We start from the raw sequence: 14,517 nt of genomic DNA, 5'->3' as shown, positions 1-14,517 counted from the left end.
TCTCTACACATAGCTTAGTATATCAGCTGATTCAACTGTACTCACAGCTGAGCTTCCAGTGAGGGAGGTTAACCATACATCCATGAGGTTAACAGGCAGAGTCTGTCGGTTCTTTAAAAATTAGTGTGCATCACTTTATTGGTGAAAAGCATTATAGTAAAACATTCAACTTCAAAATCGACACATTCACTGCTTTCACACAGAGGAATACTAATGACTTGCATTTAATCAGTTCAACCAGTGCAAATAGTCTCTTTAGTATCCCCAATCATCCTTGAAGCATTTGCGTACATTCACTGAATTAACAACACCATCTGCAAAACATTCAGACCAGGGTTCCACAGTTTGTCAGTTTTTGGTCCTGATAAATTGAGAGGTGGAAAGACTGTCTCCTTTTTCCTCCCTATAATTAGTATGAGGATCGGTTACTGCGCTCTCCTTGGAATGGAGGGCAAAGAGGAAAGGAAAGAACGAGCTGGAAAGAGATCGGAAAGGAAAGGTAGGGAGAGAAAGAGAGGAGGAAAAGGGCAAAAGACAGTGATAGGGAGAACATGATCGCTGACATTGTCTTTTCCCTGGTTCATTGAGGTCACCAGAGGTCTATGTAACATGGCAGCAGCTACAGAATATGACTGTAGCTGAAGGAAATGTTTGTGCTTCCCTGATGGAAAGGAAAACTGGCTTCAGTATGGTGAACAAAATCAGGTAGAAAAAACTCTGAAGAAGCCAAATCTTGAGACGGAACATATACTTTTTGAATGTTGATGGATTTTCTAGTAGGGAACAGACAAAAATAAAAGTGTTTCTTGGTAGCAGCAGTGTTATACCATTTGACAAACATCTCACTAAAGATCTGCTACATCCTCTCCTACAAGCCCTAGCCCCATTCACACAGATTGAAACCCATGCTAAAATTGGACCTGTCTGCGCCTTAACTCCTAGTCTTGCTTCAGACATTATAAACAATCACGTCACATATGATATTCTCTGCTTTCTACATGCTCTCCTGGCATGACAGTCATCCAGCATTAGTGTCCAGAGGGTGACCATGTGACATTTGTGCTTAGAGTTCTTCTTTGTGATTTACTTTCCCGGGCTTGTCCATGCCAAAAAAGGAGGATGGAAGGCTGTGGACATCCCGCTCTCTCTTTACAAATGCGGAAAAGGATGAGACACAGTTGCCGATGAAGTGGTCAGCTCGGCCTAAGATGTACAGGTCCATTTGGGCTGAGTCAGGTTGGAGACTAACCACTTTTACCTGTAGAAGCCAGAATAAAACACACAAATAAACAACCAGGGAGGAAATGCAATATTTTAACAAATAAAAAGGTGAGTATTTCTCTGTGTCTTCAATCCATGACAGACAATTCTAAGGATTACCGATGTGGAAAACTCTTGCTCCTGAGAAATTAAATTTCCATATCAGACATATTACATGTGCTACATGAAGGGCTGAATACAGACTCATGAGTTAGAGCATTAAAGTGCTTCTGAAAACTATGCAAAGAACTTGCTAACTGTGACAAAACCTGTTTTACAAATTGTGCTACAAACAAGCCAGTCAAAAATGTAACTGGTCAGTTTCGGTTACATTTAAGGTCAAACATTCCAGAAACAAAAAGGACTTAAAGAGGGCATATTGTGAAAAACTCACATTTCAGCACGCATATATATTTGGGTCTCTGATGTGCCTATGAACACACAAACTATGAAATGAGACAACCTGGCCAGTTTGGTGTGGGCTGGCTTGCTCTGTATTCTTGTGATTCAACAAGCCATTCAGATTTGATGCCCCTCTTACCTCACTTGGGACTTCATTGAAATTGTACCATCCCCCATCCATGCCTCAATCTGAGTCTTCACCCAAAAATTTCCCAAGGCCTGCCATGTTTTTTTTTTTGCAAGTGCCGGCTGGGACCCGGTTAAACTAAGTTAAGCTAAGCTAAGGGCAAAAAATTTGCACATATCTCGGGGCTAGACAGGGGAACAGAGCTGTGGCTTGCTGGCTGGCGCTTAGTAGCTGGCCAGCTTTGAAGGAGAGAGCTGGAGAGCAGAGGTGGAGAGTCCTGTGTTGTTGCTGCTGCTGCTGTCTCATCTTTTGGAGGAATAAACACCCAGTTGTGCTCTGATCCTGAGCAGTTTACTGGCAGGAGGAATTTATTTTGTAAACTTTTGGGATTAAATGGATTTATCTTCAAACTGGCTTCTCAACCTAGCTGGAACTAAGTTAACACCAGAGTCACACACCACCATCAATAATAAATATCTGAAATGCCAGTGAGTTTATATAATTTTAAAGTTACACAGTATGTAGATATTTATGTGCATAAACGATAATGTCGTTGCGGCATTAATGCCTTTAGATGATGTTATTTTGAGTGTGGATGGAGCAGCTGCAATGTTAGCATAACCCTGATCAATCTGAATTCCATTCAGAAGAAAAGTATTTAAAAGTTATTTGCTTGTTGTCTTGTGGACAGACCTGACAAAGCATGAATTCAGACTTTTTAGAAATCAGCATCATGATGTAGTTATTTCGGCATCCATTTGATCCATTTATTGCAATTAAATGACAGCAAAATCTAAGTTTATTTTGGGTTCATTCAGGCTGAGCTTCAGTAACATCACCATGCTGGTTGGGGACTAGTTGGTGCCTGCCGTTGCTCGCTGGCTGTTAGGGGCGAATAAATACAAATGATCCTGTGGTTAAACCCGTCTAAGTAACGTGAGGCGTTTGATGTGTTTCCTGCATCGCTATGTTTTCTCCGGCAGCCATGTTTCTCTGGGGTTCATGCTCAACAGTTGGCATGGTAGCTGGCACACCCTGCAGAAGAGGGGCGTGAGGTGGGCAGGACAGGCACTCAAACCGGTCGTTCTGAACAGGGCTGTTTCAACAGGATGAGAAGGCTGCTGTGGTGCTTGATCCTTGTGGTATTTTGACCAAAGCATGTCAGATACATTTTATTAAGACCTCAGGGAACTGTGTTAACTTGTGAGAAAAGGGGTATAATATGGCCCCTTTAGAGCTTAAGTAACTCATTACATACCTGGGAATGCAATACAGAGGCCAAACAAACCCACCTTGCCCTTGAAGAGCTTTTCAATATCCCTATTGTGGGATTCGGAATCAGTGGCGATGTAGACAGAGCGGGCAGAGGTCTTCTTCACCCACAGCTTGACAGCCCTGCGGATCTCTGACAGGTCCGGAAGGCACATGGTCATGGTGAGAGGCAGGGCCGTCTGGCGATTGTAGCCAACACACTGAGGAGAGGCCATGAAGTGGGGGCCTGCATCACCACTCTTCAGCAATTTGCAGGCATTTTGCTGTAAGGGTAGATTAGGCAAGGCAACATTATTTCTGTAGCACCTTTCAACAACAAGGCAATTCAAAGTGCTTTACATAAAACATAAATAGCATTAAGAAAAGAAACACAATGCCATGTAAAAAACATAAAAAGACACATAAATAGGATTTAAAAGAAATAAAATGAAACTTAAGATCAAATAAAATGGCAGATTAAACAGGACAATAAAAATTATAGTGCAGCTACAGTGCAGTGTGAGATATATAAATAGTGGAAAATTAAATTTAATAAAAGGCAGTGGCAAACAGAAAAATCTTACGCCTTGATTTAAAGGAGCTGGGAGTTACAGCAGACTTCAAGTTTTCTGGTAGTTTGTTCCAGATAAGTGGTGCATAAAAACTGAATGGTGCTTTACCATGTTTATTTTTGACCGGGGACACAGAAAGCAGATCTGTCCCGGATGACCTGAGAGGTCTGGACACTTCATAACGTAGCAGCAGAGAGATCAAAAATGTATTTTGACCCTAAACCATTCAGTGCCTTATAAACCAACAGTAGTATTTTAAAGTATATTCTTTGACAGACAGGAAGCCAGTGCAAAAATCTAAGAACTGAAGTGATGTGATCTACTCTCCTTGTCTTAGTGAGGACTCAAGCTGCAGTGTTCTGAATCAGCTGCAGCTGTCTGATTGTTTTTAGAGAGACCTGTTAAGACACCATTACAGTTGTAAAGTGTACTGAAGATAAACACGTGGACAAGTGTTTCTCAATTCTGCTGAGACATAAGTCCTTTAATTCTTGATATATTCTTCAGGTGATAGTAGGCTAATTTTGTAATTGTGTTAATGTGGCTATTAAAATTTAGGTCTGAGTCCATTACTACAACAAGTTTGGTTTGTTGTTTTAATGTTGGCACGAAAAGAGCAAAACCAACAATAAACTGATCCCACTAGCAAGTATTCTGTGTGTATCCAAAGCCTGATTTATCTTATTCCTTGGTGCCACAGAGCTTCATTGTTGTCCGAATATTATTAGAAAAGCATCAGTGAGTCACCACGTTGCACTGGGTGACATGTTCCTTCATTACCATGAACATACACTCTGTAGTTTATTTTGACTCAGTCCCACACACACCGTCCTCATACCTCTTGGTAAGCAGTTAATGTATGTGCAACAACAAAAATGAGATTTTCAAAGGTCAACCTTATAAATATTAGAGGAGGGTGGGTGCTATCTGTGCAAAAGTTAAAGATTTGTCACAGATACATGTTCATAATAAAATGATTTATACTGAACATCATAAAATAGAACACGTGGTCAAATTTGTAGATGATTTTGTTTGATAACATGCAGAAAGACAGGTGTGAACTTTTATTTATTAATGAAAACAGAACTTTGATACCTGTGATATATATGTGTTAAGATGTGACTCTGTATTTGAGCATATGGATGAATGAGAAAATTACAGGCTCACCCAATCGATGCCAATCCTGAGGTGAATGCCAACGTACGGCCTGGTCAGCAGGGTAGAGATGTGCTCTTCTCCTTCCTTCACCATCTTGTGTGACCACACCACATAGCGCTGCAGGCCCACATGCTCCTCTATCACTGGGAACTGGGCAGGAGCTCCAGGCATGGCTAGGACAGGATGCTCAGAGGGAGAGAACCTATTTCATTAGGGGAAGCATAATAGAAATCTTCAGAGGAGGCACCAACTTTGTCATAAAAATGAATGTAAAATTAATTATTATGTTTCAGGCTTATGAAGTACAGACGTAGAACACTGCGCAAATGTCATTTAATGGTAAAAGGTATTTTTCATGTTCTATGTTTGCTATGACAATCCTAAATGTATCTGACTCTCAAACAGGTACTCACTTCTTCATCCACTGAGGCTGATAATAGGCACTAAAGGAAATACCACCAAACAAGACAGACATGTCAAATTCCACACCAGCATAGTTCCAGAATGGACCAAATGGGTTCCCATCCTGAAAGTGGACCAGAACCGTCCCTCCATGTTAGAACAATAAAACAGAAGCCTGATCACTTTGAGCTTGTGGTTCATAACACTACGTAATACAACTTTTGTTCCTAAGCAGAAAGTGTTATTTCTTAATTGCTTATGCCTAAAAAGTATAGAAAATGGCTGTTTATTCCCTTCAAACTTTGCTTTTGTGACCTGGACAATGATATTTTGAAATGTACCTATTTCCGATGGTAAAATGAGCGAATTTGCAAATATTCATTCACATTAAGTCAGAAAAACAACATATGAATCAAAATTAACATGTATTCATACTAAAGTTATGAAAAAATGACCACAAAAGAAAATAGGTAAATTTCAAAATATCACTGTCCTGGTCAAGAAAAGCAAACTTTTGAAGGGACTAACATACTTTTTAGACATGAGCAATTAGGAAATAACAATTAATACCAAGGAACAAAAAACAAATAAAAATTTGTTTTACAGTGTAATCGGTGGTCCATAGGTCACCAGAGGGCAGCCTTTCACCCTCATGCTTGTCACTTGCATTCACCATCATTTATTAACAGACTGAGCAATACATGCAGTTCTTGCTTTCAAATAAAGCTCACTATATCGATTCTTTTAGGTAGGAGAGTTGATACATTTGTATCCGAAAGCAGCGATCAATATAAGCAGATAATTATAATCTGTTGTAGTTACGACTCACATTCATCGAATAAGGTCTAGTCAAGGTTCTCCTTCACTGTACTCTCACCTTCATGGGGCAAGATTTCTTGTCTGCACTCCGCTGTGCAGCAGTCTCAAAGCAGTAGGCTCTCCTCTGTCCTGAGAGCCAGTGTTTGGGAGCCAGCTTCTCCATGAAGTCCTCCAAACTGACCACACGGTGGTAGGCAGACAAGGCCTCCAGCTGAAAGAACTCACTATAGGGAACATGGACCTGAATAGAATAGAAAAGATTGGAATAAAATAACACTGTCCAATTCAGGTTTAAGGAAAAATTTCATTTTTGTTGAAAGGAGCCAACAACTACATTTTGAACAACAATGGAGCTTTATCCTTTTCCTTATCCTATTTTCCTTATCTTTCTCCTGGACTGTGTTGCAAATAAGAAAAATACAGAATATCATCAGATATATCCTTAACCTCTTAAAACTCTGCAAGCCAGTGTTCTCAGCTGACATTAGAGTCTTTCAGAGGCTGTAGCGGGCTCAGTTTGGATATGAAGATTCTGGTATATATTAAACTAGAAGACCTTTGGTACCAACCATGTCATGATAGCTTGTCAGGAAGGGGGCTAAATAACATTCTGAAGTCAGGCTAAATTTTGACCAGAGAAAAACTGGCATGGCCATTTTCAAAGGGGTCCCTTGACCTCTCACCTCAAGATACCTGAATGAAAATGGGTTCTATGGGCACCCACGAGTCTCCTCTTTACAGACATACCCACTTTATGCTAATCCCATGCAGTTTTGGGCAAAAACCATGCAGTTTTTTTGCATGCAGTATAAATGTGTTATTTTCACCTATTCTAAAAATGATGTATTTGAATATTTCTGCATACTGGGGTCCCTAAACAGTCTTGGAATTGCATAAATTTGGTATGACTGGAAAGCTGAGACTCTTGTGGATTCAATGATTCCAATTGTATTCATGTGTGTCATTTCATTGTAGTGAGACCATTTTTTTTTAAAATTTGACCTCAGTGTATAAAATTATCTATTGTGACCTCTAGGGTAGTCACAGCCTTGTGAAACTTTACAACCATGAACTAGAGACCTAGAGCATCCAGAGGATGTATGGCTTTGGTATATTGAAATAAGGGGGTTTCTGAGAAATTTCCAGAACAGAAGTGCTTGCCATCCAGTCACAGAAAAATGCAATTCTTACAGAAATCTCCAAATATTTAAAGTTTTTGACACCAAATCACAGCATGAATTTATCTATGGTGTTCCTTAAGGTCTTTGTGTCTTAATGTGGTATTTTGTAGGGATTTTTGCCTTTTTTTTTTAATCAATTCTCGAGTGGTCAGAAATGATTAATTTTGCAACAAATTAATGTAATAAATGATATCAACTCAAAAAATCCTGCAACAACTTAATGCATGAGAATGGCCATCATGTACTTCCATCATAATGTTCTAAGCCCTTACACACTTAAAAAATTTGAATAGGCACACAACCGAAACACAACTATCTTCGGTGTCCTAGCTTACACATGATGCATCTATGTGGCACCCCTTAAAAATGGCACGGTAGGAGGGGGGAGTAGAAGAGGTTAATTAAGAAAATACTAAAAATACAATAATAACAATATTATATTATTATTTTTAAAAGTGGAAGATGACCCTTGAAGAGTTCACCCAGCCCTGTGTACAGAACCCATATAGGACTTTTCTCAGCAGATACTTTGACAGGAAAACTGCAGGTAGAACGAATAATATTAACAATGGCTGCATTCCATTTAGATTTACCAGTTCCAGGATCTTGATACTGTGCACGGAGGCTCAGTGGGACACTTGATGGAACTGAGAGATATCTACTTAACTTGCACTAATGTCCCGTAAATTACTAATTTGCATTGTACAGTATATATTAAACATTTATTAGAGTTAATGTTTTGGTCCTATCTTTAGTCTATTCTAAGTTATTATCTTATTAATTGTTACATTTTATTTTTGCACTTATTGTATATATTTTGGCTTTTTAACTGTATATCTTTCTTACCTGTATGAACACTGAACTAGGTTTTCCTCACTGTCATTATTCCTCCTGTTCATGCTGCCTATTAAAAGATCCCCTTCACATGTGCTTTCAATGTGAGTGATGGGGGCCAAAATCCACAGTGTTTCCACACAGTCATTTTGTGCAGAAATGGATTTAAAAGTTTATCTTAAGCTCATATGAAGCTTCAGCAGTCTGAGTTAGTCATATCAAGTGGATATATGCCACATTTACAGTCTTTTTAGCATCACATTTCCTCTTTGCGTTTCCCTGTTCAGCTGCAGTAGAAGTATAGTAACAAAAAGAGGGACGTTGGCACTAAAAAGACTGTAAAGTTGAAAGATATCTACTTGATTTGACTCATTTGGACAGCTGAAGCTTCATATTAACTTCAGATAAACTTTTAAATACATTTTTGCACAAAAGGAGGCTTGTGGATTTTGCACCCCATCACTTACATTGTAAGTGCATTATGAAAGGATCTTCTAATGGTCAGTATGAAGAGGAGGAATGATTATGGCAAGAGAAACATGTTTCAATGTTCATTTAGGCTCCTCTTGATTTAAGACAGACTTGAAAAATTGTGAACCCGTCCTTTAATGTGATTTATGACTTGGCTACTGTAACACTGTCATTTTACTTTGAATTTAATATTAGTTAAATTATATTCTATTTCTTCTTTTCTTTCTTCTTCCATCTAATTTCTAAAAAGCCCTCTTGTGTGATCACCATAAATTGCAGTCAGTGGCAGTTGCTCATATCTCACTGACTGTACTTACATTGGTGTAAGGGGGGGTATGGTGGCGATACACAATCCAGGGAGGGACTGCCAGGGTTCGGTTCAACATCTTTGCAAAGGCCAGAGATCCCAGGAAGTGGTCTGCCTGGTTTCCAAAGCGACCTGAACAATAACATTGGGCACTTTACATTTAATTAAACCTTATGCTCCTACTCATGATGAGAAAATGGGAACTTGAGTGAAAGGCGGGTATGGAAACGTAGAGTAACTTCGAGTGAGATAACGAGTGATTTACTTACACAGTGTAGCAAATAGCTGAAGTTATTACACTTAATATATACCCGTTTTTCCCTAAACTCAACTAGCTGCTGTTGCATCCCCTCTCGAGTGACTGTGGAAATACTCTCAAAGTTTTTGTTGACAAGATTTTCATTGATGAATATGATCATATGCAGTATGCAGAAATGACGACTTGCTATCAGAGAAGTTTTGACTCACAAACAGACAATATGTACCATGTGTCGATATAAAACACCATTCTCAACTTCTGAACGAGTGAAGTTTTGGATTCACTAGCTCGGTTCTTTTCATACGACATAATGCACACCATTAATGCCAGTATCAGCTGGTCACAGCTCATTTACCCATGCACGGGCAGTACAACACGTAGCCATTCTCGTCCCACTTCAGCTCTTCTGCAAGCGTCCGACAAGTCTGCAGTAGAAGCGCTGAAAATAAACATGTCAGTATGAGAGCAGAAACGGCTTGTTGTTTAGCTGCCATTGTGGTTCATGTCATATCCCAGCATGCATTGGCTGTCTTCTTCTTCTTTTTCTTCTTCTTCCTGTTCAATGGCAAATTTCCACCATTCGGAGCACTGTCGCCTCCAACTGTTGAAGTACATAGCTCTTAACTCCTTGTTATCAAACCCGTGCTTTGTAGATAAGTGAAGACATGTTTTAAAATAGAATTTCCAGAGTCATTCGTAAAGTGTTTTCAAGTCCATGCGTTCAATCGCTTTATGATCCGGTTCATTCTTAACAGCTGTCTTTGTCTCATATATTTGAGACGATGAAAAAAGACATGATCCACAGTTTCCATATGACTGCAGCCATCACAAGTTCCGGTTTGATGCTTCCTGATAAGGTTAAATGATGAGGTTAGATGAGTTTAGTTTTGGGTGTCCCAATCTTATTCTGCTGACCAGGACTCCTCCTGCCTAATGCCTTCCTTTAGTATCCCTGTCCCACAGCCTTTGCCACTGTGCCTTAATCCTGTTCCATATAAAAGCTTTTGCCTCTACCTTGCTTACTGATATTGCAACTTCTACTTGGTTTCTATCTAATCCATTTTTGGCAAGACGATCCACAACCTCATTTCCCCGGATGCCCACATGAGCTGGTACCCACAAAAACTGTACATCAATGCCTAATCTAATAATTCTATATAAAGATTGCATAATGTCTTAAAGGATATCCTGTCTGCATCTTGAAGAGGTATGCTTGAGACTAGCCAGGGCTGCACTTGAGTCTGAGCAAAGCGTTATGCAAAGGTTTGACTTCCTCTGTCTATTGTAGGGCTAACGAGATTGCCATCATTTCAACTGCATATGGTCTATGTTCACCTTGACTTTTAACTCTTGGACATAAAATGCACTGCTTGTTTTATGCACTGGCTTTCCACTCTCTTCTTCTTCTTCTTCTTCTTCTTCTTCGGGTTTATTGATCATCAGTGGTGGAAGAGGTACTCAGATCCTTTACTTAAGTAAAAGTACTCCATTACTCCATTACACGTAAAAGTCTTGCATGTACAAGTACATAAGTAAAAGTACAAGTAAAAAAAGTATTAGCAGCAAAATGTATTCAAAGTATTAAAGTAAAAGTATTCATTCTGCAATAACTCATATATTATTATTCTGTATATGAGATCATTACATCATTAATACTGAAGCATCAGTGTGTAAGCAGCATGTTACTGTTGTAGCTGCTGGAGGTGGAGCTAGTTTAAACTACTTTATATACAATTAGCTAGTTTAATCCAGTGGTTCCCAACATTGGGGTCTGGCCCCTTCTAAGGGTCACCAGATAAATCTGAGGAGTCCTGAGATGATTAATGTGAGAGGAAAGAACAAATTCTGATACACAAATCTATTTTCAGTTTTTGGATTTCTTCTCTAATCTTTGATTTTTGCTGAAATATTGGATCATTTGAACATTTATTTATTTAGAGGGAAAAATCACTATTTGGTGGAGCTCTTAATAACTCATAGACATCTGAAATGTGACCCCAACTACACACTGCTGTTTGTAAGACGTCAAAAGCCACAAAGGTTGGAAACCACTGGTTTTATCTTTAATAATGTGTTGTATTTTAAAAGCTTGTTATATTATCCGTCATGTCAAATCTTCAACTGAAAAGTAAGTAATGCTCTAAAATAAATGTAGGGAGTAGAAAGTACAATATTTCCCTCTGAAATGTAGTGGAATGGAAGTATAACATAGCAACAAATGGAAACACTCAAGTGGGGGGGCTGTGGCTCAGGAGGTAGAGCAGGTCGTCCACTAATCGGGAGATCAGTGGTTCAATTCCCAGCTCCTCCAGCCTACATGCTGATGTGTCCTTGGGCAAGATACTTAACCTCAAATTACTCCTGATGGCTGTGCTATCAGTGTATGAATGGTTAGTTTTCTCTGACGGGCAGGCAGCCCCTGTACCCATTCAGCGTATGAGTGAGTGTGATTTGTAGTGTAAAAGCGCTTTGAGTGGTCGGAAGACTAGAAAGGTGCTATACAAGTACAGTCCATTTACCATTTACCACTTAAAGTACAAGTACCTCAAAATTGTATAGTACAGTACTTGAGTAAATGTACTTAGTTACTTTCCACCACTGTTGATCATTAAAGCCAGTGTTTAAACCATCCACTTGCCGGGGTCATGTGCTTGGTGCTGTGTAAAGGTATAGGCCATGTCACTAATTCAGTTTCTTTATTAAAACATTTAATATTGTATCTCTTAACTCTAAGCACTAAAGCCCACTTAATATTGCTTATTCACCTTTTGCTCACTTTTCCTACAACCAAAGCTGTCAAGTCCCTCTTGCTGTTATGTATCCTCAACCTCCATGACAAACACAGTATTTGTCATACAGTACATAAAAACTACATATAAATAGGTCTAACTACAGAAGATCATTTCTTGAAGACATGTTCAAGCACATCACATGTTGTATATAGGCTCTTAATACAAACAGTTTGGACTTTATTTTAAAATTGCATCTACTCCTTCTCCCTCATTAAAAATCCCGGAATCTATAAATATGCAAATATTTCATTTCAAAAGTTTAACTATCTTACTTACTTCACTGTAAAGTCCTTTCTCAGTGTATGTGCACTGGAGGCTTCAAGTTTCAACATCACACTTGTGTAAGCTGAATATTGGACCAGGATTGACTTCAAAACTAGTTGAAATCATGCTCGTAGGCCCACCCCTTAAAATCTGATTTTTTAAAAATTTCTTTTTATTTATTTATTTTTTCTGCATTTTGCCTTTTTTGGGTGTTGGTGTGGCAGGGCAGTGAAGCTCAAACATTCAACTGTAGGAACAAGAAGAAAACACATTTTTGAGTGGAGGGGTCTTTAATTATTTAAAATAAATAGTAATAGTAATAAATAGTGACTAAATAAGCAGTGATGAAAGTTATAGTAAGGGTATTATTTATTGTTAGTTTACAGCAGCTATAATCAATATATGGAGAATTAGGTCAAGGACGTGTAAATGGTAGGGGTGTGCCTGAATAAATGGTAAATGGTAAATGGACTATACTTGTATTGCACCTTTCTAGTCTTCTGACCACTCAAAGTGCTTTTACACTACGAGTCACATTCACCCATTCACACACATTCATACACTGAATGGGTACAGAGGCTACCACAGATGGTCCCAACCTGCCCATCAGAGTCCCCCTCCACTCAAAAATATGTTTTTCTTTTTGTTCCTACAGTTGGATGTTTGAGCTTCACTGTGCAGAATGATGTATGTGCAGAGTTTGGCACTAGAAGACTGTTTTCAAGTTCATCTGCTGAAGGACTGTGCTCACCGAAAATTTACTTAGTTTCAGGCGCGTACCCACGAGCATGATTTGTGACATCACAACTAGTTTGGAGCCAATCATGGACCAGTATTAGGGCCCTATCTTATGCCTGGTGCAAAGCGGCGCAAAGTGGCACAAAGCGGCACAAAGCGGCGCCAAGCACAACACAAGTGTCTTTGTTAGTTTAAGACCAACACAGTTGTCACTTTCCCGTCCAGCACCCACATTGTTCAAATAGCAAATGCACTTGCAACCATCAGAGTGCCCATGGGCATGTGGTCTTAAAGTGAGGTGTGGTCAGGCGCATTGTTGGCGCATTGCTATCTTGCCTCAGCAGAGAGCAATTACGCTATTGGTAAATGGTAAATGGACTGTAGTTGTATAGCGCCTTTCTAGTCTTCCGACCACTCAAAGCGCTTTTTACACTACGAATCACATTCACCCATTCACACAAATTCATACACTGAATAGTACAGGGGCTACCATCCAAGGTCCCAACCTGCCCATCAGAGGAAGCTAACCATTCACACACATTTGGGGTTCAGTATCTTGCCCAAGGACATGTGGACTGGAGGAGGGAATTGAACCACTGATCTTCTGATTAGTGGACAACCCACTCTACCTCCAGAGCCACAGCTGCCCCATACATAGTAGGTAGTCAGTGCAGTCGTCTATGATCTGGGAGACTCCAGGTTGAGTCTCCCAGATGTAAGGTAGTTTATTCATGAACACTTGTTGTAACACTTTCATTTTCTAAAATTAAAAACGTAATGAAATCACAAACAAGATTTGTAAGCCCCTTTCCACTTTTATTCAAATACAAATACAAATAATTTTTCTGCTTCGACAAATATAAATACAAATACAAATACTGGGCTCTCTGCACATCCCTAGTTAATAGGCAACTTTTTGTTAACTTTGTCAACTTAAGTGGTGTTAATATGTCAGTGTTGTGTTCACGGCTGCCCCTGGTCAGTTATTACAGATTTAACACTCACACTCATCAGGACTATATGAGTGTGGTTTGATCAGTGGATCAGATTAGATTTCACTTCTTTCATTCAGCCCCACATTATGTTCATGTTAACCAATCATTATAGTAAGTGATAGGTCTGTCCTGCCGATGTAATTTTCACTTGACACAGAAACTGCAGATGTAATTGCTAGGGAGTTTCACATAAATCAGAGGAATATGTTGATATAAATTGATACAAGTCAACTGACAATGACTTGTACAGCTGCATCAAACTCCTACACGCTTGTTGCCACTTTTCTTTTGCTATTTGTCAAGGATGTTGCAGGGTTGGTAGCTATGTAGGAGGATGATGTCTCGATTCATGAACTCTCCTACAAAGCTCTGATCAGTTGATTGTTCCTCTCTTCAATGATCACACACAGACATATTAGAATTTCTGAGAAAATCTTAGATGTAGGCTGTGATTCAGAGGCCTGGAATCAGTGAGAAAAAACACCACAACTATCACCTTTTTCTTACTGAGCCTTGCCCACTTTAAAGCAGTGAGAGGAGCACAGACAAAACAGCACTGACAGAGATCTCTCGACTAAAATAACCCAAACTGTTCAGAAAATGTTCATGTCGGACTTCATTGCTAATAGACAGACACTAATTAAGGACTTTGGTTTTCAGGGCCTTTCAGTTTTCACTTGCTCTG

The 14,517-nt window shown here is 39.3% G+C and overlaps 1 protein-coding gene across 2 annotated transcripts; it reads right to left on the bottom strand.

Annotated features, from left to right (window-relative positions):
* Positions 1-109: 109 nt before the first annotated feature.
* Positions 110-9,593, bottom strand: pofut1 (protein O-fucosyltransferase 1). 2 transcript variants are annotated; one of them, XM_044352925.1, is made up of 7 exons: positions 9,399-9,593; positions 8,795-8,916; positions 6,050-6,232; positions 5,184-5,296; positions 4,780-4,972; positions 3,082-3,324; positions 110-1,258 (listed from the first exon to the last, which is right to left on the bottom strand). In XM_044352925.1, the coding sequence occupies exons 1-7, from the start codon at positions 9,535-9,537 to the stop codon at positions 1,064-1,066; spliced, it is 1,188 nt and encodes a 395-aa protein (XP_044208860.1). In that variant the 5' UTR covers positions 9,538-9,593; the 3' UTR covers positions 110-1,063. The 2 variants fall into 2 exon arrangements, with proteins under 2 accessions (XP_044208860.1, XP_044208861.1); XM_044352926.1 differs by having other exon boundaries at positions 9,362-9,433.
* Between the last annotated feature and the right edge of the window lie 4,924 nt (positions 9,594-14,517).

The sequence above is a fragment of the Thunnus albacares genome, chromosome 5, assembly GCF_914725855.1.
Source record: "Thunnus albacares chromosome 5, fThuAlb1.1, whole genome shotgun sequence".
NCBI lineage: Eukaryota > Metazoa > Chordata > Actinopteri > Scombriformes > Scombridae > Thunnus > Thunnus albacares.
This window is presented reverse-complemented; position numbering and strand designations above follow the sequence as displayed.